This window comes from Phocoena phocoena, chromosome 20, assembly GCF_963924675.1.
Source record: "Phocoena phocoena chromosome 20, mPhoPho1.1, whole genome shotgun sequence".
NCBI classification, from domain to species: domain Eukaryota; kingdom Metazoa; phylum Chordata; class Mammalia; order Artiodactyla; family Phocoenidae; genus Phocoena; species Phocoena phocoena.
In genome coordinates this window covers 40,962,585-40,987,044 of record NC_089238.1, presented here as the reverse complement: position 1 = coordinate 40,987,044, position 24,460 = coordinate 40,962,585, and the positions used below count along the sequence as shown (strand labels likewise).

Genomic DNA, 24,460 nt, shown 5'->3' with positions numbered 1-24,460 from the left:
GAACTAGAGAAAAAAGAACAAACAAAATCCAAAGTTAGTAGAAGGAAAGAAATCATAAAGATCAGAGCAGAAATAAATGAAATAGAAACAAAGAAAACAAGAGCAAAGATCAATAAAACTAAAAGCTGGTTCTTTGAAAAGATAAACAAAATTGATAAACCTTTAGCCAGATTCATCAAGAAGAAGAGGGAGAGGACTCAAATCAATAAAATTAGAAATGAAAAAGGAGAAGTTACAACAGACACTGCAGAAATACAAAGCATCCTAAGAGACTACTAGAAGCAACTCTATGCCAATAAAATGGATAACCGGGAAGAAATGGACAAATTCTTAGAAAGGTATAACCTTCCAAGACTGAACCAGAAAGAAATAGAAAATATGAACAGACCGATCACAAGTAGTGAAATTGAAACTGTGATGAAAAATCTTCCAACAAACAAAAGGCTAGGATCAGATTGCTTCACAGGTGAATTCTATCAAACATTTAGAGAAGAGCTAACATCCATCCTTCTCAAACTCTTCCAAAAAATTGCAGAGGAAGGAACACTCCCAAACTTATTCTATGAGGCCACCATCACCCTGATACCAAAACCAGACAAAGGTACTACATAAGAAAATTACAGACCAGTATCACTGATGAATATAGATGCAAAAATCCTCAACAGAATACTAGCAAACAGAATCCAACAACACATTAAAAGGATCAAACACCATGATCAAGTGGGATTTATCCCAGGGATGCAAGGATTCTTCAATATATGCAAATCAATCAATGTGATACACCATATTAACAAATTGAAGGATAAAAACCATATGATCATCTCAATAGATGCAGAAAAAGCTTTTGACAAAATTCAACAAATTATGATAAAAACTCTCCAGAAAGTGGGCATAGAGGGTACCTACCTCAACATAATAAAGGTCATATACGACAAACCCACAGCAAACATCATTCTCAATGGTGAAAGACTGAAAGCACTTCCTCGAAGATCCAGAACAAGACAAGGATGTCCACTCTCGCCACTATTATTCAACATAGTTTTGGAAATCCTAGCCTCAGCAACCAGAGAAGAAAAAGAAATAAAAGAAATACAAATTGGAAAAGAAGTAAAATTGTCACTGTTTGCAGATGACATGATACTATACATAGAGAATCCTAAAGATGCCACCAGAAAACTACTAGAGCTAATCAATGAATTTGGTAAAGTTGCACAGAAATCTCTTGCATTCCTATACACTAACAATGAAAGATCAGAAAGAGAAATTAAGGAAACACTCCCATTCACCATTGCAACAAAAAGAATAAAATACCTAGTAATAAACCTACCTAAGGAGGTAAAAGACCTGTACTCAGCAAACTATAAGACACTGATGAAAGAAATCAAAGATGACACAAACAGATAGAGAGATATACTATGTTCTTGGATTGGAAGAATCAATATTGTGAAGATGACTATACTGCCCTGCTGCTGCGGAGCCAGGCGGAGGCAGAGGCACAGGCACGGGTGCACTCAAGATTCGGCTCCACCCATAACTCACCGCCATGGCCGAGGAAGGCATTGCTGCTGGAGGTGTAATGGACGTTAATACTGCTCTGCAAGAGGTGCTGAAGACCGCCCTCATCCACGATGGCCTAGCACGTGGAATTCGCAAAGCTGCCAAAGCCTTAGACAAGCGCCAAGCCCATCTCTGTTCTTGCGTCCAACTGTGATGAGCCTATGTATGTCAAGTTGGTGGAGGCCCTTTGTGCTGAGCACCAAATCAACCTGATTAAGGTTGATGACAACAAGAAACTAGGGGAATGGGTAGGCCTCTGTAAAACTGACAGAGAGGGAAAACCCCGTAAAGTGGTTGGCTGCAGCTGTGTGGTGGTTAAGGACTATGGCAAAGAGTCTCAGGCCAAGGATATCATCGAGGAGTACTTCAAATGCAAGAAATGATCAAATAAAAAAACTGGGCTCTTGTTCCTCAAAAAAAAAAAAAGACTACACTACCCAAAGCAATCTACAGATTCAATGCAATCCCTATCAAATTACCAGTGGCATTTTTTTACAGAAGTAGAACAAAATATCTTAAAATTTGTATGGAGACACAAAAGGCCCCAAATAGCCAAAGGAGTCTTGAGGGAAAAAAACGGAGCTGGAGGAATCAGACTCCCTGACTTCAGACTATACTACAAAGCTACAGTAAAGAAGACAATATGGTACTGGCACAAAAACAGAAATATAGATCAATGGAACAGGATTGAAAGCCCAGAGATAAACCCACGCACCTATGGTCAACTAATCTATGACAAAGGAGGCAAGGATATACAATGGAGAAAAGACAGTCTTTTACAATAAGTGGTGCTGGGAGAACTGGACAGCTACATGTAAAAGAATGAAATTAGAACACTCCCTAACACCATACACAAAATAAACTCAAAATGGATTAGAGACCTAAATGTAAGACCAGACACTATAAAACTCCTAGAGGAAAACTTAGGAAGAACACTCTTTGACATAAATCACAGCAAGATCTTTTTTGATCCACCTCCCACAGTAATGGAAATAAAAACAAAAATAAACAAATGGAACCTAATGAAACTTAAAAGCTTTTGCAAAGCAAAGGAAACTACAATCAAGATGAAAAGACAGGGCTTCCTTGGTGGCGCAGTGGTTAAGAATCCGCCTGCCAATGCAGGGGACACGGGTTTGAGCTCTGGTCCGGGAAGATCCACATGCCACGGAGCAACTAAGCCCGTGTGCCACAACTACTGAGCCTGCGCTCTAGAGCCTGCGTGCCACAACAACTGAAGCCCGCATGCCTAGAGTCCATGCTCCGCAACAAGAGAAGCCACCGCAATGAGAAGCCCCCGCTCACCGCAGTTAGAGAAAGCCCACGTGCAGCAATGAAGATCCAACACAGCCAAAAATAAATTAAATAAATAATTTTTTTTTAAAGTTGAGAAAAGACAAAAAGACAACACTCAGAATGGCAGAAAATATTTGCAAATGAGAAACAGACAAAGGATTAAACTCCAAAATATATAAATAGCTCATGCAGCTCAATATTTAAAACACAAACAACCCAATCAAAAAATGGGCAGAAGACCTAAATAGACATTTCTCCAAAGAAGACATACAGATGGCCAAGAAGCACATGAAAAGCTGCTCAACATCACTAATTATTAGAGAAATGCAAATCAAAACTACAATGAGGTATCACCTCACACCAGTCAGAGTGGGCATCATCAGAAAATCTACAAACAACAAATGCTGGAGAGGGTGTGGAGAAATCGGAACCCTCTTGCACTGTTGGTAGGAATGTAAATTGATACGGCCACTATGGAGAACAGTATGGAGGTTCCTTAAAAAACTAAAAATAGAATTACCATATGACCCAGCAATCCCACTACTGGGCATACACCCTGTCTTCAAAAAGACACATGCACCCCAATGTTCACTGCAGCACTATTTACAATAGCCAGGTCATGGAAGCAACCTAAATGCCCATCGACAGACAAATGGATAAAGAAGATGTGGTACACAGATACAATGGAATATTCAGCCATAAAAGGAATGAAATTGGGTCATTTGTAGAGACGCAGATGGATCTACAGACGGTCACACAGAGTGAAGCAAGTCAGAAAGAGAAAAACAAATATTGTATATTAACGCATATATGTGGAAGCTAGAAAAATGGTACAGATGAACCGGTTTGCAGGGCAGAAACAGAGACAGAGATGTAGAGAACAAATGTACGTACACCAACGGGGGAAAGTGGCGGGGGGTTGGTGGTGGTGGGATGAATTGGGAGATTGGGATTGACATATATACACTAAGATGTATAAAACAGATAACTAATAAGAACCTATGGTATAAAAAATAAACAAAATTAAATTTAAAAAAAACCCAAGAACAAAAAAACAATGTCCTGGAACAGCCCTAGAAGGTTCTGGATTTCAGAGCTAGCTACATAATGGTCTCTTGTATCTCCACTCAAGGGTTCTGCTGAAGTGAGGTGATTTCCAGGGCCTAACCTGGCTTTTTTTTTTTTTTTAACTTCTTCCCATTCTAATTTCTGAGGCAGTTTGGATCCCTGGTGGCTGTCAGCATGTCACCCCTACTGTGGCCTCTGTCCCCAGAGGCTTGTGTCCCTGGAACCCTGGGTACAAAGGACTCGGCTCAGGGCAGGCACTAGGTCTACATGGGTTGGCAGGATGAGTGAAGAGACAAAGGTGACTCAGTCTCCTGCTCCAGGCTGGCCGGGCCATGCTGCAGCAAAGCTCAGGTCTGGGCACCACACTCGCACGGGGAGACAGAGAAACCTACGAGGAAGGAGAGTCTGGAGAGGCACGGCCAGGGGGTGTGGTTGGATCAGGTCACCTTTAACCACCTCAGTGGGGACAGGCAGGGGATGAGCGTGGGAGGTCATAAGCAGATTTAAAGAGGTCAGAATGTGGGAGAAACAAGAGCCCCAGCAGGTCCCAGAGGAACTCAAGGGCCTAGAAGCAACAGGGCCTGTGAAAGGGCAGAGCTATTGAGGCAGACAATGGGAAGAGCAGGAGAAGGAGGGGATGGATAGGGCACCAGAAGCTGCTCTGAACACAACCCACAATATACCCCTTTGTTGGAGGAGACCTCAGCAGGGCGGTGGGAAACAGCAGTAATGAAAGGACCTTGGGATAATGAGATGCTGTGGGTGGTCAGAGCAAGGTGTTTTGGCAAAAATGCTAAATGCAACAATGTGGGGAGATGGGCAAGTTTCTGCCACCACAGGAGGTGAGTGTGTAACCAGGGCAACAACAGCAGAGGGATGCCAAGAGGATGGGGCTCCAGGGAGCCAAGCAGTGGCCCAGAGGTGGCACATGAGCCCCTATCCACACTGGCCATGGGAACACGAGGCAATTAAAGGCATCCAGCAGAATCCAAGCACGAGCCCAGAAATACACCACCTGCCTCCTTGCATTCCGCTCTGCTGCCCACACACGTCCAGTCTCCAGCTCTCCCACGTCCCCCGTGCAGTCCACCCCATGGCTCTGGGGCAAGGTCTTATCCCTGCTCACCTGGCTGCTCCGTCAGAGCATATGAAGCAGGTTGCATGAGCAGCCCCCACAGGCGCAGGCGCCCTTCACGTGGAGAGCACCAGAACACACCACATGCCCTGCACTTCATTTTACTCTCAACATCCCAGGGTAGAATGGCAAGTGTCAGAGTCACTTTTGGAAGTGGCAAACAGCTGGGATGGGAATGTAAATGTCAGCTCTGGCTCTGGACACTCGTCCTACTGCAGGGCTATCAGAACTACCACATGGTGTAACTCACAACCCCTGAGCAAGTGCCCCTTGGCCCAAGTTGATGGATGGTCAGCCTGCAGCCCAGAGACCTACCCCTGGAAAGCCACCTCCCACCAACACAATCCCCCGGGAAGTGGCAGATCGGTCCTGCAGGTGAGCTTCGTCTCCCACCAGGATTCTGTCCTCCGCCTGGCAGCACTCACTCTCCTGAACAAGGCTCTGTGAGAACCTTTGCCCAAGCCCACCTGTTCCTGGTGCAGTCACCTGGGCTCGCCCACAGCTCAGAGACTGCCCAAGCAGAGGAGGGTGACAATTAAAAGTTGCTAAACGTGGCAGACAGCAAAGCTGCTGATGGCATCACTCTGTCATCATTCCCACAAGAGCCTCTTCATCCATCCTGCCTCTAGGAATAGAACTCTTGACAAAAGCAATAACGTTAGGCCCACAACGTCGCATTTCATGTCAGGTGAATCACAGAAATCTCCAAGTTGGCGGGACCATAACAGTCCTCTAGTACGGTCTACAGATGGTGACTCACCTTCTGTGTCACTCCTTTAGAAGCAGCTGCTCCAGGCCTCCCATGACAGGAAGCTCCCTCTTTCAAGGTGACTCTTTGTGTCTTCAAACTGCTCTCACACTCACACAGGCCTTCCTCACATCTGGCCAACATGTATCTCCCCATCACTTCCCACGTGACCCTAGCTTGGCCCTCGCCACTCCAGCACCTCCAGTCACTGGATAAAAATTCAGATTTCTCCTCTCAAAATCACCTGTCACAGGCTTTCCTTTCCAGAACTCTCTCCTCTTCCAAGATTCCTACATTTGCTTATAAGCAGGTCTGGCCAACAACCCCCTAAGTGCATCTCCAGCAGGCTCCCCACTTCTTCCTGGAGCCCAGCCCCAGAAGAGAACACTCCCAGCCAGCAGGAGCAGCCTAGTCTACCTGACAGTCACTTCTGGGTCCTTGCCCAAGGCCTCACCAGCAACCACTGGTGCTTCCCTCAAGAGAAGCAGGAGAAAGTATTGGGAGCATATGTATTGATACACATGCTGTCCTCAAGAACCTTACAGGCTGGGGAGGGAAAAGATGTCCACAGATGACAGCCTGGGAAAGTGCTGAAACAAAGACTCCAGCAACACGCTGAGGCGTATGTGTCAGGGAAAGTAGACTGTAGGCATGGGAAGGCCAAGAACTCTGAAGCCAAGATGGCCTGGATTCAAATCCCAAGCCTGCCACCCTCTGTGAGACCCCCGGACAAGCTACTTAACCTCACTAGCCTCAGTTTACTAATCTATAAAATGAGGGGATTATATCCACTGACAAGATTATTGTAGAGATTAGACATGCTGGGTGTATAACCCTCAGACCTGTGCCTGGTACTCAGTAGGCTACACAATGGCAATGGTTGACATGATTCTTAATGGAAGCAATCTTTGAATTGGATGATTGAGAGCCAGTCAAATTTCTAAGGCTGACATTGGGAATAGAGGGAAAATCCCGAGCAAAAGCATAGTGTGAGGAGTGAAAGGAGCAAACATCTCGGGCCCATGGTGTGTAGGGAATGGGGTGGAGCGTGGGGCCAGGGCTGGGGGCTAGAGTGTCTAGAGTGTCAGCATTGTGGGGCAGGTGCTGAAGGAGGCCCCACTTGTGTGCATCCCTCCACTGCTGGGTCCCATGTGGGGATGTCAAAGCAGGACTCTACGTCCTCTCCGGGGCCGAGGGCAGCTTGGGGTCTTTTCTCAATCTGCCTCGTGAGATGATGCTCCTCCTGCAGGGCTGCAGGAAGGCTCTGCCCCCCAACTCCTTCTCTTTCTGAACTATGGCGCACATGTACTATGTTGAGCCCACTCGCTAGAATCCTTGATCTGACCCAAACGTCCCCAGGACATCAGGCTCCCCCATTCCAAACTGGGATTATTCCAACAGCCCCCAGTTAGTTTCCCTCCAGCTAGTCTCCCACAACACTTCCTGTTATATTTCCCCTTCACTGTCAGAGGGCTCCCTCCCACCTAATGCTTGGAATCTCCAAATAATCCCTGGCACTACAGAGCTCCCAGCAACAAACACCAGGCCTGGCCCAGCCTCATCAACCTCTGCTGTTATTCCCAAACAATCTCCTGTTTATTCTGGAGCACAGTGAGCAACATCCCCTTCTCTGAGCTTCCTCCTCCTCAAAGCCCACCTCCTGAAGGAAGTCCTCTATTCAAGTCCACAGAAACTACTGAGCCTGAAAGAGAGCTGCATGGATAGAGCCCCTGGGAAACAAGCACACCAGACAGTGTGGTATACATGAGAAACCACTATAAGGGGGCAGGGTGCCTATTAGAAAGGCACCAAGTGCCATGGGACTTACTGTCAGGTGAGGAATGCACACCTCCAAACCTTGCTGAGTTCAAAGTGGGCAGTCCCTTATTTGCACAAGAAGCTAGATGGAAACACCTCCCTGAGGCTCTCAGACAGGGCCTTGCTTACTCAGAATGCCTTCATAAGGGCAAATGACCATCACACAGTAGAAGACAGATGGTTGGGTGAGGATGGGGGCAGGGCCCAGTCCTAAGAAGGGGGGCCAATCCACCACCTGACCTGCGCCCCATGGCCCATGTTCCAGACTGCCCAGGCCTGTGCTGGCATGTGCCTGCCAACAGGGGTTCGTTCTGTGGCCATTTCCTATTCCTAGTCCTTTCTCCCGGGCAATCTCAAGTTTCATGGGGATGGGGAACAGGCCTTCATGTCTCTCTGCATCATCCCCAGTGCACTTACGGGTAGGCAATTACAAGCAAAAGAGAAAGATGCCTGGTCTCCAGCTCAGAGAGCCTGATCTAATGATAAGGCATCCTTACCCAGGAAATACCCCAGACAAACTCCTCCCAATCCAGAGCTCTCTGCAGATGGCGGTGGAATCTCCTCTCGGGGTCTGCCAAGCTCCTGGTAACAGACAGGTGCCATCAGTGCTGGCCAGGGATTTGAATCTGGGACTGGGAACTGATGTTTTCAGCTTCAGATGAAGGGCAGTGGGGGCCAAAGGTTGGGCAGTGCCCCCACACACACCGGGAGCCCCAGACCCGTGCCACGTGATTCCAGCAGAGCAGGAAGCGGAGTCTCAGGACTCAGTCTGTGGCCACAATAGGAGCAGGAAGCCTGAGTTCATTCCCCACCCTATTTATTTGTCATTCTCTCACCCTCAGATAATCAACAGCCAGTTAGCAAGGCTCTGCAAGCTCCCATTAGATAAACTGCCTGATCAGCGACTGCCAGAATCAGGAACTCCTGGGCAAACCTACAGACTTCTGGAAAGAATCCTTCCTTTGTCAGCAACTCTTGGGAAACCTCCCTGCCTCCTGTAGCTAAGCTACACCACACAGAGCTCCAAGGGCAAGCCAGGCAGGGCCCTGGCACAACACTGCCTCTGTGAGGTGGATTCTGGCTCTTCTGACCTGTGATGAAACCCAGCCCAAAGGGTGAGCAGGGCGGTGTCTGCTGTGACCACTGCATCACAGCCTGGGCTTCCCAGCCAGTTGGCATTTGTTTTGTTGAATCCATTTGGAGCACAGAAGAAAACATGAAAAACTTTAGGGGAGAGCTGGAGAATGTCCCAGTTTCTCCTTCACCTGTGGTCAGCACAGAGCTGGCTGCAAGAAGGTGGCTTCCCTCCCTTCCTCTCACCACCCTGAGGCACGTGATGTGGGGACCCCCTAGGGAAGGCCAGCCCCCATGCTCACAGGAGGGAAATCCTTGACTGACCCCATGACCATGTCCTGAAGCTGACAGGGAAGATGATCCAGCACAGGACCACAAGCACTGCAGGCACTTTGCATTCATGAGGCTTTGGGGCAACTCCTGTAGGAAATGCTGCTCTGGGCCAATTGGTTGAGACCAGGGAGGGCCCAGTCCAACATTCCTGGGAGGAAAGCTGGGCTGCAGAAGGGAGCTGGTCCCAGAGCTCCCTCCCCTCTCCATGGGTTGTTCAGGAGGCATGGATAGCAGTGCAGGCCTGAGAAGAACACTGTGGGGAGCACTCTGCAGGGGCCACTTGGGGAGGGGCCCTCACTGCCTTGGCAGAATCCTGTCATCCTGCAAAGCTTACCTCACCTCCCACATAAAGCCATCACACATTCTTTTCTTCACAACCTCCCCAAGAACATTCTATCCAGCTTGCTGTGCTCACCGTTTCCTGTGGTGAGCCTTGTCTCCTATCCCGTCAGCATCCTGTCTGAGGACCAACCAGTTCTTACTCTTTCTGCACCTCCCTTCAGCTCCCAGCAGTGCTAAAACCTAACAGGTCTTTTCAGGCATCAGGACTATCAGTGGATCCAAAGACACAAACTGATGGCCTGCTGGTTGAATTAGGGCCAGAAGTAAGCATTTGCTGGGTTAAGCACATGGTACTGCTTAAATATGTGAATTATATTTTAACACTTTAAGATCAGATTTTCTGGCTTCTCTTTAAAAAACTAGAATGTCTGGGTGCATGGAGTCCACCCTGCTCTGCGGCAAAACTGGGCTGAGATGAGAAGCAGCTGTTCCTTTAGACAGGGCACAGTCACTAGCTTGCCCTAGTCCTCTGGACCAGATGCTATGGATGCCCTGTCCTGCTTCCTCTCAGCCCACCTCTGGGCTCGCCTGCAGCTGCAGTGCTCATGTGTGTGCTGACAGCTTCCCATGGCCAGTGCCTGTATCTCTCTGCTTCTTTGCCTGAGGACTTTCTCCACCACTAGTTGGCATTCAGAACAGCCCAAGTGCCAGGCATTTAAAGCCCCTGCAAAGAAATTCTCGACTCATACAAGAGTCAGTGGATTAAAACCCACCCTCTTTCCTGCCCCTCAGTGGTACAATTCTGAGCACATTCCACATGATTATTCACAGGGTCCTCAGTCTGCTCCCAAGTCCTTGTCTCAGGGCTCACTTTTGGGGAAATCCAAGCTAAGATACCCTACTAGTCTCACTTTACCATTTTTACATCATCTGTCTGGCCCCACGAACATGGCCCTGAGAGCACATGCCCCTGATTAAGGGCTGTAGGATAGGAGCCCCCACCCACCCAGGGGCCTCCCAACGTCCCCGAGACAGAAGACTCACCTCCCCCGAGTAACTGTACTTGCCCCTGAGGATCTGCCGGTACAGCCGGGTGCGGTTGTCATCCTCAAAGGGCATGGTGCCACTGAGCAGGATGTAGGCGATGACGCCCAGCGCCCACATGTCGACTGAGTTGGTGTAGGGCTTGCGGACCAGGACCTCAGGGGCAATGTACTCGGGCGTGCCACAGGTGGTCTTCATCAGGCAGTCGTCACCCTTCTTGCGGGCACTGGCCAGGCCAAAGTCGGTGATGATGATCTTGGAGTCAGTGCCTGGGTGGTAGTAGAGCAGATTCTCAGGCTTGAGGTCTCGGTGTGTGATGCCCAGTGCATGCAGATACCGGACGCCATCCAGTACCATCTGCAGCACTCGAGTGGCGTCACGCTCAGTGAAAGAACCCTTGGCGATGATGCGGTCAAAGAGCTCTCCACCAGTGGCCAGCTCCATCACCATGTACACGCGCTCCTGTGTCTCAAACACCTCCACCAGCTGGATGATGTTGGCGTGGCGCACCCGGCGCAGCACACGCAGCTCCGACTCACACACCTCCCGCCCCTCCCGGTACTTGGTCTCAATCATCTTAATGGCATATGGCTGCCGGGTTGCCCGGTGCTCCACACGCACCACTCGGCTGAAGCTGCCTCGGCCAATCAGGGCTTTGATGTCGTACTTGGCTGTCACACGTGGGTCGAACTTGGCCCTGTACTTAGCCACCCTGGCCCTGCGTGGTGGCTCTGAGGGAGGCTCTGTGTGGCCAGTAGTGGGGGCACCAGGGCAGGGGTTTGCACCCTGACTGGCTTCTGGGAACCCAGCTTTCAGAGGGCCAACACTGTCCACCTCTGTAATGAAGTGCTTGTACACATCGCTCTTAGTGCCACTGAAGGGCTCCACCTTCTTGACCAGATCCAGCTGGACATCCTTGGGCGGCTCGGGAAGGACCTTGCTTGTCCCACAGCCCATCACGGACACGGGGGCATCCTCTCTAGCGAGGCTGGCAGAACCTGCTCTGCAGGCAGTGCCCCGTCTACACCTACACAGACAGAAGAAAGGAACTCAGCATAGCCAGGGACACTTCTGGAGGGATCCCAGCCATCCTCCTTACCCCCTCCCCCCTGGCCCTGGATAAACCCAGACTGAAGACCTGACTCTGGTATGGTTCCCTGGAAGGGAGAATGGCTTTGGCCCCTGAGTGCTTGGAGCCCAGATGCCATGAAGGATCCACATGAAAGACTGGGTCTGAGTTCCGTGGTCTTGATGTACATCTCCCTGGGTATAATTTTCATGCTGCTCTTCAACTCTGAAGAGGGGCAGGAACATGCACCAGGCTCAGCTGTCACTGCCTCCACCCTCCTCCCTACTCTCCCTGGGTCCCTTATCATAGTTGAAGTCCTATGTTTTTTAAAGGTTAAAATTATTCCTCTTATTACTCTGACTCATCTTTTCTGAAACGGGGGCGTGGAGTGTTGGAGGCCTGTTCTCCAACACTATCACCCACCAGGGTGTAGAAAGCCACTTCCCCAAGGCCTCCTCCCTCATGGATACCTTCCTAGTCCTCTGCAGGAGTTGATCCCCCACTGCAACAACCCACCACCACCCACTGCTCTGGGTGCTGCCCTAACCTCACTCTTCCCTGGATGGCTCGCACTACTTTTCTAATGCACCATCTTCACCCTGGCAGTTTAACACCCTGTTCCATGGTCTCTCACTTCCCCAGTTTACCACATAGATGGCTAAAATGCCCCACAAGTCCCAGAAATGGTTAAAATCAATTCCAGTGAAGTAGGAACCACAAGCCTTAGCACACTGCCACCAGATAGCCACCAAACTAGCCTGGGCTTCATTTAAGAGGCAGAGGGGGGAACTTCCCTGGTGGCACAGTGCTTAAGAATCCACCTGCCAAGGCAGGGGACATGGGTTCGAGTCCTGGTCCGGGAAGATCCCACACGCCATGGAGTAACTAAGCCCGTGTGCCACAACTACTGAGCCTGCGTGCCACAACTACTGGAGTCCACGCGCCTAGAGCCCGTGCTCCACACCAAGAGAAGCCACCACAACAAGAAGCCTGTGCGCCACATAGAATAGTCGTCCCTGCTTGCCGCAACTAGAGAAAGCCCACGCAGCAAAGAAGACGCAGTGCAGCCAAAAAAAAAAAAAAAAAAAAAAAGAGGCAGAGGGGGCCTTGAGCTCAGAAAGGAGACTAACAACTTCATCCAGATGAGACTCAGGCTGTGGATTGGGGCACTCTTCTTCCATGGGATGAGAATCCAAGAGACTTTCCCATTCGCTTTCCAGACAAAGATGTTCCAACTATTAATACCTTGTGGCTGGTGGGGCCCTGGACAAGTTGAAGTGCTGAAGTACCATTTTCCAGAGGTCACTTCTATCCAGCCTGCCCTTCTCTAAGTCTATCTGAGGGCCCCAGGAGTGAAAGAAAAGAGCTGAGAATTTCCCATTAATTAGGATATACAGAATTGGGGATAAAATGATCAACTCAGAACAAGCGTTTACTGAACATCTACTAGCGACACAGGAATGAATAAGAAGTCCAGTGCAGGTATATTTTAACATACCCAATACAGGCAAAACATGGTCAATAAACTCATTGTCTAAATGAAGAGCAAAACATCAAAATAGGTAATTTCAATATAACAAAGTAAATGTTAGGCTTGAGAAACAATAGTAGATACATGAATGACACAAGAATGACACAGGGATTAGGGAAAGCTTCCTGGAGGAAGCGACCCCCACGCTGAATTTGAAGTAAGAATGAGGCAGGTGAGGAAAGGTGGGAATGTTGTTTCAGGCAGAGAGAATGACACACTCAAAGGCTCAGAGGCCCAGAGCAGCATCCCGTGCCTGGGAATGTGCAGTCTGGTGATGTGAAGACAGAACTGGGGGCTGAAGTGTTGGAAGGGCAGCAGGAACTAGGCTGTGGAGAGCAGCCCAAGTTACAGCGAGGAGCCAGGACCTTCCTGGGAGGTGAAAGGAAGCTACCAAAGGGTTTACAAGGAGAGGCGACTCTGTGTTTAGAAACAAGTATAAGGCTGAACTGGAGGAGGGTCAAAGTGGACTGAAAGGGCCAGTGAGGAAGGTAGCAGCACAGACAGGGTGGCGGAATGGAGAGAGGTCAGCAGGAGAAGTGACAGGGACTGGAGGCTGGACATAGGGGTGAAAGGGAGGAGAGGACAGCACTCCAGTCCCTCACTCCAGCTCCTGGGCAGAAGGTCAGGAGTGCAGCAGGAGGGACAGGCTTGGGAAGCAGTAGGAAGAGTTCAGTTGTGGAAGTGCTGCAGTGGGGTGGCTGGATGTAGAATCTAATGGTTGAAAAGATCTGATCAACCAAGGGGGAAAGAGGGGGATAAAATGGGAGATTGGGGTTGACATATACACACTGCTTTATATATAAAATAGATAATAAGGACCTACTGTATAGCACAGGGAACTCTACTCAATACCCTGTAATGACTGATATGGGAACAGAATCTAAAAAAGAGTGCATATATGTATATGTATAACTGATTCACTTTGCTGTACACCAGAAACTAACACAACATTGTAAATCAACTACACTCCAATAAAAATTAATTTAAAAACAAAAAAGAAGAAGGAAAAGAGCTGGCCAGGGTCAGAGATTCCATGGCTGCCCAGGGGCAACACCAACCCCCACCCCCAACCTGTTTCAAAGTCAGCAAAAGATCCCATGAAAGGCAGCAGAGGGAGACCCAGGGAGGTTTTTGCTGGGGCACCTTGAGGGTCACAGAGAACCCACACAGAGGCCCTGAGTGAGAGTCTGAATCCAAGATGGTGATAACTGACCAATGTGGCTAATGTGGTGATAACTGACCAATAACTGACCAATGTTCCCAAGGAAAAAGCTCACCTCTGAAATGTACACAAGACCTTGATTACCAATCCATCAGACAAAAAGACCAAAGATTAAGGGCTTAGGTTTTAATCAGTATGTCAGTATGACTCTCAGCAGAATGAGATTTATCTTTCCTCACGTAAGAGGAAAAGATTCCTCAACCAACATGGGCTCTTCAGGATTTGCTGCAGTTTTCACCCAAATGCCCAGGAGATCCCATATAGCAGCTTAGGAAATCATGTTTAAACACAGGCATTTAGGGATTCCCTGGTGGCGCAGTGGTTAAGAATCCACCTGCCAATGCAGGGGACACGGGTTCGAGCCCTGGTCCAGGAAGATCCCACATGCCGCAGAGCAACTAAGCCCGTATGCCACAACTACTGAGTCTGTGCTCTAGAGCCCGCGACCCACAACTACTGAGCCTGCGTGTCACAACTACTGAAGCCCACGCACCTAGAGCCCGTGCTCCGAAACAAGAGAAGCCACCGCAATGAGAAGCCCGCGCACCGCAACCAAGAGTAGCCCCCGCTCGCCCCAACTAGAGAAAGCCTGCGCGCAGCAACGAAGACCCAATGCAGCCAAAAATAAATAAATTAATAAATTATAAAAAAATAATAAACAAAGGCATTTAGAAACAAGGTTCTTTTTCACAGAGGCCAAAGATTAGAACTGTGGACTTTGGAATTTTGCAGACTCATCTCTTCCTTCAGGGAAAATACAAGACTTAATACAGTAAAGGGCTGCAGCTCAGGAAAAAAAAGCTCTTGGGCCAGGATTCCTGAGGCAGAACACAGGCCCTGATCCCCAAGACCGCACTGTGAACAACATCTACCACCATTCAGAGAGAAGACAAATTGCATGGGTGACGCAGCACAGCTACTCAGATGTCACTTCTTCCTGGGGAGGAGGTACTACCCTAGATCTGCAAAATAAGTAACTGTCTCCAGGTGTACCCACAGGCTCTTTTTGTTTAGATGTGCATACCTAGTCTGGTCCTGATGAGAAAAACTAAGGTTTACAAAAGAAAAGGGCTGACTTTTCACTTTAAACAAAGTCTAAGCAAGGATCTCAAGTCAGCAGTGAGACAGCCAAAGATTATCCCTCTCTGACCTTCCTTATTCCTTTCTGGGACACAGTTTCTCTCATATTTGTTCCAATTAGAAACTCTTCAAAGACAGGCTGATGCTGGTACTCCACCTTCCCAACTACAGATCAAGAGTGCAGGAAAGAAGGTGCCAGCTCTGATGCGGGGAATTGCTGATGGCCTCCAGGTGATCATAGCTGCTCCACACTCCAATCACATCTGTTAAATTCTCTTTTCACATCAGTTAGGTGAAAAGGCAAACAGGGACAAGGGAAGCAGCTGGCAAAATTCCTTCTGTGAAGAGGGCAAAGTTTTCCTGTCCTCAGCTCTCATGTATATGCCCCTAGCAGAGTGACGAGGGTGGGGGTGAATGAGGAAAGCCTCGAGAAGCGACCTCCCAGGAAGGTCATGCTATGCCACCTCTCACAATCACTATTCTGTCTCGTGACACCAATCCTAACACATCTTACAGAAAGTATTGAACTCTCTGGAGTAGGCCTCCACACCTTCAACTCCAAGCCTGACCCAAAACACTCCTCAAAGAAGGTAAGCATATTGGACAGAGTGCAGCAGTAGGTGTGAGCATTCAGCACTACTGTCCTCGCTAACACTTTATAGAAATGACATGCCAAAAAGGTAGAAATTTGTCCAAAGCCACTCAGATAGTGACAGTCGAGAACGAACCAAAATCTCATTCTCCATCCAGAGCTCCTTCCACCAAACCAGACTCCAGAAGTGCCTGGGGCCTAGCTGAGCTCAGACTCACCAGGCCAAGGTCTCAATCCTTCCTCATACCACTCAGCTGATGAATCAACGAACCTTCACTGAGGATCTTTTTTTTTTTTTTTAATTTATTTTTGGTTGTGTTGGGTCTTCATTGCTGTGCACGGGCTTTCTCTAGTTGTGGCAAGCAGGGGCTACTCTTCGTTGCGGTGCGCAGGCTTCTCATTACGGTGGCTTCTCTTGTTGCGGAGCACGGGCTCTAGGCTCACGGGCTTCAGTAGTTGCAGCACGCTGGCTCAGTGGCTGTGGCTCATGGGCTCTAGAGCTCAGGTTCAGCAGTTGTGGCACACAGGCTTAGTTGCTCCACGGCATGTGGGATTTTCCTGGACCAGGGCTCGAATCCATGTCCCCTGCATTGGCAGGTGGATTCTTAACCACTGCACCACCAGGGAAGCCCGAGGATCTTTTCTGAAGGGTATGTTCCGAAACCTCCATTCCACGTACAATCTGGGTCACACTGCTCACTGCTATACTCTAGATTACTTTTGATCACTAGAGTTGTCAGCCTTTTGAGGGAAGGGGCCACTTCTCAGGTTTCTAGAATTCTCTGGCTCCCAACCAAGTGCTGAGCTCCAAGCAGGCATTCAATGTTTGTTAACACTGAGTGAAAGGTGGGCTGGTTCTCAGGCTTCTTTTTGCTGCAGGGCAACAATCCCAGAACCTCAGAAATTTTCAAGTGGCAGGAAGAGGCCAGGTTGGTGGTTAAACCAAAGCCATGCTCTTTGGGCACCTATATAAATGTCCTCAAAAACAAAGGAAGCCAGAGTTCTCGGGTCTATTTGGGTCTTACAGATTGTTATCTGAACTCCAAAGCAAGTTTGTCCATAAACTGCCAGACTCATCTGTGGGGAGACCAGAGGCCTAGGAGCAGAGGACAGGGATGGATCCTGAAACAATTTTCCCGGCCACAGAAGTCTGTGGATGCCTCCCAGGCAGGCACCCAGCCCACTCCAATAACACCTCCTAAGACCGTTCTCCACGGCAAAGCTTCACAACCTTTTGCCTGCAAAGATCTCTATATTCTGCTCCCATGTTTTGAAAGACTGTCTATCAAAATGAAGTAGGCAGTAATCTCTCAGGAATCCCAGAAATAAGTAACTGCTAAACAGCACTTCTAACCATCACGAGGCAAGCAGGGATAGCAGGCAAAGAAGTCTGTCACTTTAGATAAAAACCCCTGACCCTCACGTCACACACAAAAATAAACTCAAAATGGCTTAAAGACTTAAATATGAGACAAGACACCATAAAACTCCTAGAAGAGAACACAGGCAAAACATTCTCTGACATAAATCGTACCAATGTTTTCCTAGATCAGTTTCCCAAGTCAATAGAAATAAAATCAAAAATAAGCAAATGGGACCTAATCAAACTTATAAGCTTTTGCACAGTAAAGGAAACCATAAACAAATAAAAAAGACAACCTATGGAATGGGAGAAAATATTTGCAAATGATAGGACCAACATGGGCTTAATTTCCAAATTATACAATCAGCACCTACAATTCAATAACAAAAAAACAAACAAACCAATCGGAAAATGGTTAGGGCTTCCTTGGTGGTGCAGTGGTTAAGAATCCGCCTGCCAATGCAGGGGACACAGGTTCGAGCCCTGGTCCGCAAAGATCCCACATGCCACGGAGCAACTAAGCCCATGTGCCACAACTACTGAGCCTGCACTCTAGAGCCCGTGAGCCACAACTACTGAAGCCCACGTGCCACAACTACTGAAGCCCGCATGCCTAGAGCCCATGCTCCACAACAAGAGAAGCCACCGCAATGAGAAGCCGGCACACCACAACGAAGAGTAGCCCCCCCCTCCACCACAACTAGAGAAAGCCTGCGTGCAGCAACGAAGACCCAACACAGCCAAAAATAAATATAAAGCAAATAAAATAAATAATTTTTTTAAAAAGAAAGAAAAATGGTTAGAAGACCTAAATAGATATTTCTCCTGAAAAGACATACAAATGGCCGATAGGCACTTGAGAAGATGCTCATCATCGCTAATTACCAGAAAAATGTAAATCAAGACAGTGACATACCACCTCACACCAGTCAGAATGGCCATCATTAAAAAATTGACACGGCTTTCCTGGTGGCACAGTGGTTGAGAGTCCGCCTGCCGATGCAGGGGACACGGGTTCGTGCCCCGGTCTAGGAAGATCCCACATGCCGCGGAGCGGCTAGGCCCGTAAGCCATGGCCGCTGAGCCTGCGCTTCCGAAGCCTGTGCTCAGCGACGGGAGAGGCCACAACAGTGAGAGGCCCGCGTACCGCAAGAAAAAAAAAAAACATGACAAATAATAAATGCTGGAGAGGGTGTGGAGAAAAGGGAAACTCTCTTACACTGTTGGGAGGAATGTAAATTGGTGCAGTCACTATGGAAAACAGTATGGAGGTTCCTCAAGAAACTAAAAATAGAGTTGCCATATGATCCAGCAATCCCACTCCTGGGCATATACTCAGAAAAAACTATAATTCAAAAAGATACATGCACCCTTATGTTCACAGCAGCACTATTTACAACAGGCAAGACATGGAAACAACCTAAATGTCCATCAACAGATGAATGGATAAAGATGGTGTGTGTGTGTGTGTGTGTGTGTGTGTGTGTGTGTGTGTGTGTGGGGAATGGAATATTACTCAGCCATTAAAAAGAATGAAATAATGCCATTTGCAGCAACATGGATGGACCTAGAGATTCTCATACTAAGCAAAGTTAAGTCAGAGAAAGACAAATACCGTATGATATCACTTATATGTGGAATCTAAAATACGACACAAGTGAACATATCTACGAAACAAAAACAGACTCACAAATATAGAGAATGGATTTGTGGTTGCCAAGGGGCGGGGGGGAGGGAAGAATTGGGAGTCTAGGATTAGCAGATGCAAACTACTGTATATAGAATGGATAAACAACAAGATCCTACTGTATAGCACAGGGAACTATATTCAATATCCTGTGATACATCATAATGGAAAAGAATATGAAGAATATATATGTGTAACTGAGTCACTTTGCTGTACAGCAGAAATTAAACACAACACTGTAAATCAACTATACTTCAGTAAAATTAAAAAAAACAAAACAAAACCCTAAACAAGGACCTCTGCAACCTTAGGGGGAACCACACGATTCTGCTTTCTGAAACAGGAGAACTGGGACTTCCCTTGTGGCGCAGTGGCTAAGAATCTGCCTGCCAATGCAGGGGACATGGGTTCATGCCCTGGTCCGGGAAGATCCCACATGCTGCAGAGCAACTAAGCCCATGCACCACAACTACTGAGCCTGAGCTCTAGAGCCCGCGTGCCACAACTACTGAGCCTGTGTGCTGCAAATACTGAGCCTGCATGCTGCAACTACTGAAGCCCATGCAGCTAGAGCCCGTGCACCGCAACAAGAGAAGCCACCGCAATGAGAAGCTCACACACCACAACGAAGAGTAGCCCCTGCTTGCCACAACTAGAGAAAGCCCGCGTGCAGCAACGAAGACCCAATGCAGCCAAAGATAAATAAATAAATAAATATTTAGAAAACTAAAACAGGGAAACTGACACAAGACCCAGCAATTTCATTTTCAGAAATAATGCTACAAAACCACTTCCACAAGTACACAAAGATAGATTTGCAAAAGAAAGCTCATGGGACCATTCTTTATAATAATGAAAAAATTGAAACAACCCAAATATTTATCAGGAAGGAAATAATTAAATAAACTAAGATACATTCACATAATGGAATGCTCTGCAGCTGTTGAAATGAATGAGGTAAATCCATATATATTGACAAAGAAAGAAAGATACCCGTCAGTTTGAGTGGCTTTGTACTGGTATCCACATCTGTGATGTACCAAGGAGTTTAAAACAGTCTGTGAAGGGACTTCCCCAGTGGTCCAGTGGTTAAACTCTGCGCTTCCACTGCAGGGGGGCAGGGGTTCAATCCCTGGTCGGGGTAGTTCCGCATGCTGCGTATTGCAGCCAAAAAAAAAAAAAAAAAAAGAGTATGTGAAGCATATGTCTAATGAGAAATTTCTAAAAAGGTATAGACATATACATGGGAAAAAAATATCCTGGAAAGGTAGAAGAGAAGCCGTTAACAGTGACTGTCTCTAGGGTATGGGAATGTTGGGGGAACAGGTGGAAGGAAGGGAGACTCTTACTTCTCATATTACATACTTCTGTGCTATTGCTATATTTTAAAGTCATCACCACATATTATATTTTTAAAGTTAAAAAATACATATTGTAGAAATGTATAGACTAGTAAATACGTAAGAAAAAAAGCTGGGGGAATATACACCAAATTATTATACCAAATATACACCAAATTATTTTAAAAATGATTAGTGTTTGTGTCTAAAGACACAGTTCATTATTCACTTCCGTAATGTTTTAACTTTTAACACTATTTCATAATAAGAATTGTTATAACTTCTTTTTGGAATATAGTAACTCAGGACTCCACCTCTTAAAGACTCTATGCACCACTGCTCTACACGGTAATAACTGGTGAGCAGAGACTCCTGCTTTAGGGCTGAGAGAAGGAGAGTTCAACAGTTTGTCGTGTCCTCCTCATTTTATCCTGACCCTCAACTCCATCTGACACATCCCACCCACTGCCCATCCCATCATCAGAAATACAGCCTCTGGCAATGTACCTGGGGTTCTCCTTCCAAAATCCCAAAGTTCAACCCATAAATATTTACTGAGCTCCTGCTGTGGGCCAGGAACTCTGCCAGGGGCTGTGACAGACAAAAAGAAGGCAGTTATAGTCTCTGTTCTCAAGGAACTTACAGCCCAAATGGCTCCACACCAAGTGTCCCCTGATCCATTACTCTTATGATGCCCTGTGAGGCCACTTCAAGGCTGGCAGCCTGGAAAGGGTCCCTCTGTGATAATTTTCCTCTAGCAAATGAAAACAGCACATTTTTCTACTTTAGCATCACATGAGATGCCATGGCAACAGAGGGCTGTACCAAGAATTAGCTCAGTGATGACCTAGCCAATACAAATTGGCTTAATACTTACTGAGTAAGATTCCTGGAAGAAAAGAAAGTTCAAATAAATAAGTCTCTCTCCAGCTCTCAACAAGCGGAATTGTTTCCTTTCTTCCAGGGCTGTACTTCTCAAATTTTTCTCTGTGCACCCTGGGCCAATGGAGACAGCTGTTCTCAGCTATCTCAAAGCTTAAGGGTCAGTACTTTGGCACACCTATAGCCACTTCACATCACACAGTTAGGAAGCAATGGAGAGGATCAAAGTTGCCCAAATAGGGCCTCCCTGGCGGCGCAGTGGTTGAGAGTCTGCCTGCCGATGCAGGGGACACGGGTTCGTGCCCCGGTCCGGGAAGATCCCACATGCCACGGAGCGGCTGGGCCCATGAGCCATGGCCGCTGGGCCTGCACGTCCGGAGCCTGTGCTCCGCAACGGGAGAGGCCACAACAGTGAGAGGCCCGCGTACCGCAAAAAAAAAAAAAAAAAGTTACCCAAATAACATGCTCACACTTACAAAGTAAAAACAGACGGCTAAACCAAAGTCTCGCTCACTTAACGATGAACTTGTGAGTGATTGAGAACCCCAGTATCTAGTTCAGATTTCACAGACACTAGGATCTTCTGGGGTATTCCATTCCAAGTGAGGCTCAGCTCTAGCTCAGTGTAAGAGGCAAACTAGGATCTTCTGGGGTATTCCATTCCAAGTGAGGCTCAGCTCTAGCTCATTGTAAGAGGCAAACAGGTTTCCTGAAAGCTGCACTTTCTTTAAGTCATTTATACAACTTAACAAGAATTGCAATTAGACCTGGACAACATACTTATTCAGCAAACCCGCCCTCCAGTGAGTCAGCAATCCACATCTTTTCTAGGGGAGTAGCCAACTGCAACTGCCCTGAGTAGAAGCAGTTTTGTCAGAGCTATCTCTGATGATCAGAAATTACCTCAAGGAAATCACATAACATAAGGTAGCTTCCTACACAAGACTCAGTCTGAAGAGCAAACAGGCTTACTAAGATGAGATCCCCTTTTGACATGGGATAAACTCTGGGAAGAACAGCCATTAGTAATAACAGTGGCTTCCATTTCCTAAGTTTCAACTGTGCTAAGCGTCTTATATGCATTCTCACTCCTCTCTGCAACCACATAAAGTAGGCATGATTATTCCTATTACGGGATGAGCAAATTAGGACTCAAAGTACTTCAAGATCTCATAAAAGTCAAGAACTGAATCAAAGTCTTTCTTATTCTAAACCCCATACTTCTAACCACCAAATCATCCTGCCTCCCCAAGATATGGGAAATGAGACTGCAACAGCAGTTGTGTGCTACAAGGCACAGCTGACCCTTCCCACTGGACAAAGACACAACAGTTTCCTGGAGTAATGACAAAGATTTTCGACTAAGGAGCATAGTAAAGTCACCTGGAGAGTTTTTAAAAAATACAGATTCCGGGCTTCCCTGGTGGTGCAGTGGTTGAGAGTCCGCCTGCCGATGCAGGGGACACGGGTTCGTGCCCCGTTCCGGGAAGATCCCACATGCCGCGGAGCGGCTGGGCCTGTGAGCCATGGCCGCTGAGCCTGCGCGTCTGGAGCCTGTGCTCCGCAACGGGAGAGGCCACAGCAGGGAGAGGCCTGCGTACCGCAAAAAAAAAAAAAAAAATACAGATTCTTACCAGATTCCAGATATTCTGCATCAAAATCTCAGAAAATGAGACTCTTGAATTTGTATTTTGAAAAACCACACTAAGAGATTTTAGATCATCAGGTTGACAAAGCTGCACCACCTACCACATGCATACGTGTGAATGTGCAAACAGGACACTAGCATTTGCTGTGCTCATCTCAGGTCCTGGCCCCTGATATGTGCTCAGTAGTATAGCTGAATCTGTATCCATTCTTAAATCAGTAACCTATCACAGTTGACTCAGCTCCTACTTTATGCCAAGCACAGAGCCAGACACTGATATGCAGACAGAAGACACAATCCCCAGGCCAACCATCAGGTGACACAACACAATAAACTCCAACAGTAGTCACATGAATTGAAGTACAGAGGAGTCAATGGTTACATATGAAGGGAGGCTTTTCCAAGGAAATTAAATCTAAGGTGGATTTTAAAGGACAGATGTAAATTTTCTAAACTGGTGGGTGGAGGTGCGGGTGGGGGAAAGAAGAGTAGTACAAAGTGAGAAAATTGCGTATCTAAAGCAAAAGGGTGTTAAAACACAGAGCTAACGGCAGATGTACATACCTCCAACAACAAACTATGTAAGCAGGAGACAGAAGTGCCCAGGTGTTAACTTCGGGGTTATGCCAGATTATGAAGAGCCCTGAATGCCCTGCTATGAAGTTTGGCCTTTACCCTGCAGGCACCAAGGAGCCAGTTTTAGGCAATGAAGGACTTACTCAGATTTTCAAGTGGGAATTATCACTTCACAGTTTCAGAAGAGGGAGTGAGCGTGGGGGAGCTGGGCTTCCCCTTATAAAAGCAGAGGGATAACTGGCTTACAAAGCAGGCGACCCAGCTGGACTCAGGTGTGATTTTCCCCAGCCTGAACAAGGAAGAGACTAGCTGCCCCCGACCCTGTCGTTCAGTAGCAAAAGAGGAGGTGTGGAGTAGGTGCCAGACACGAGAAGGTAGTGAGGACAACCAGGTTGGTTCACCCTGACCGATGTCGACTGGTTGAACAGCTGGCAGGACAGCTGACCACGTCCACCTGGCCCTTGGGGCCTCAGGGACGGGCTACCCAGCGCAGCAGCATGTTTCAAGGCCAGTCAAGCCTCGGACACCAGGGACCCCAAGCAGCCATCGCCTGGCCTGCTACCCACTCCCCCTAGGCCCCGGCGCAGCGGGCACAGGCCGAGGGCTCCGGGCTGGGCAGGGACGGGCCCAGTGCTCCAGGAAGCGACCGTGACTGCAGCTCGTCAGCCCCTCCCGCCCATGGGGCCGTCAGTCCTGGCCGGGCCGCCTCACCTCGCGCGGGCGGCGGGCTCTTCGGCGTCCGGGCGACTGTGCTGCCCCTCTCCGGGCCGCGGACACAGCCCCGACCACCGACACCGCCGCCGCCGCCGCCATCCTCAGGCGTCAGCGTCGTGGCGTCATCACAGCGCGCTCTTGACGCCAAAACAAATCCGGGCCGCCCACGGGGCGGGACAGGGGCGGACTCGAGAGGGCCGGGCTACGCGGTTGGCGGCTCTCCGAGCGTGGCTTGCCAGTCAACGCCTTCAGGGCGGGGTCGGGCTCTCTCTGGGAGTAGGAGGTGAGTCTCTGTGTCGCTCCAAGTGTCTCGACACTAGGTTTGGGGCAGGCACCGTGGGAAGTAAGGAGAAAGTTTCAAGATTCAGGTTGGGGGCAGGGCGCTTTATAGTGCGAGGTTG

At 48.1% G+C, this 24,460-nt stretch overlaps 1 protein-coding gene and 1 pseudogene across 1 annotated transcript in view; one reads left to right on the top strand and one right to left on the bottom strand.

Annotated features, from left to right (window-relative positions):
• The window catches only part of PSKH1 (protein serine kinase H1), a 34,580-nt gene extending 10,403 nt beyond the window's left edge, over positions 1-24,177 (bottom strand). The window contains exons 1-2 of the mRNA XM_065898800.1: positions 24,057-24,177; positions 10,356-11,382 (exon numbers count right to left, since the gene is read on the bottom strand). Coding sequence (XP_065754872.1) covers positions 10,356-11,312 — 957 coding nt within the window. The 5' untranslated portion in view covers positions 11,313-11,382; positions 24,057-24,177. The remainder of the gene's footprint in view (positions 1-10,355; positions 11,383-24,056) is intronic.
• LOC136140631 (small ribosomal subunit protein eS12-like) lies at positions 1,544-1,940 on the top strand (annotated as a pseudogene).
• Positions 24,178-24,460: the final 283 nt, after the last annotated feature.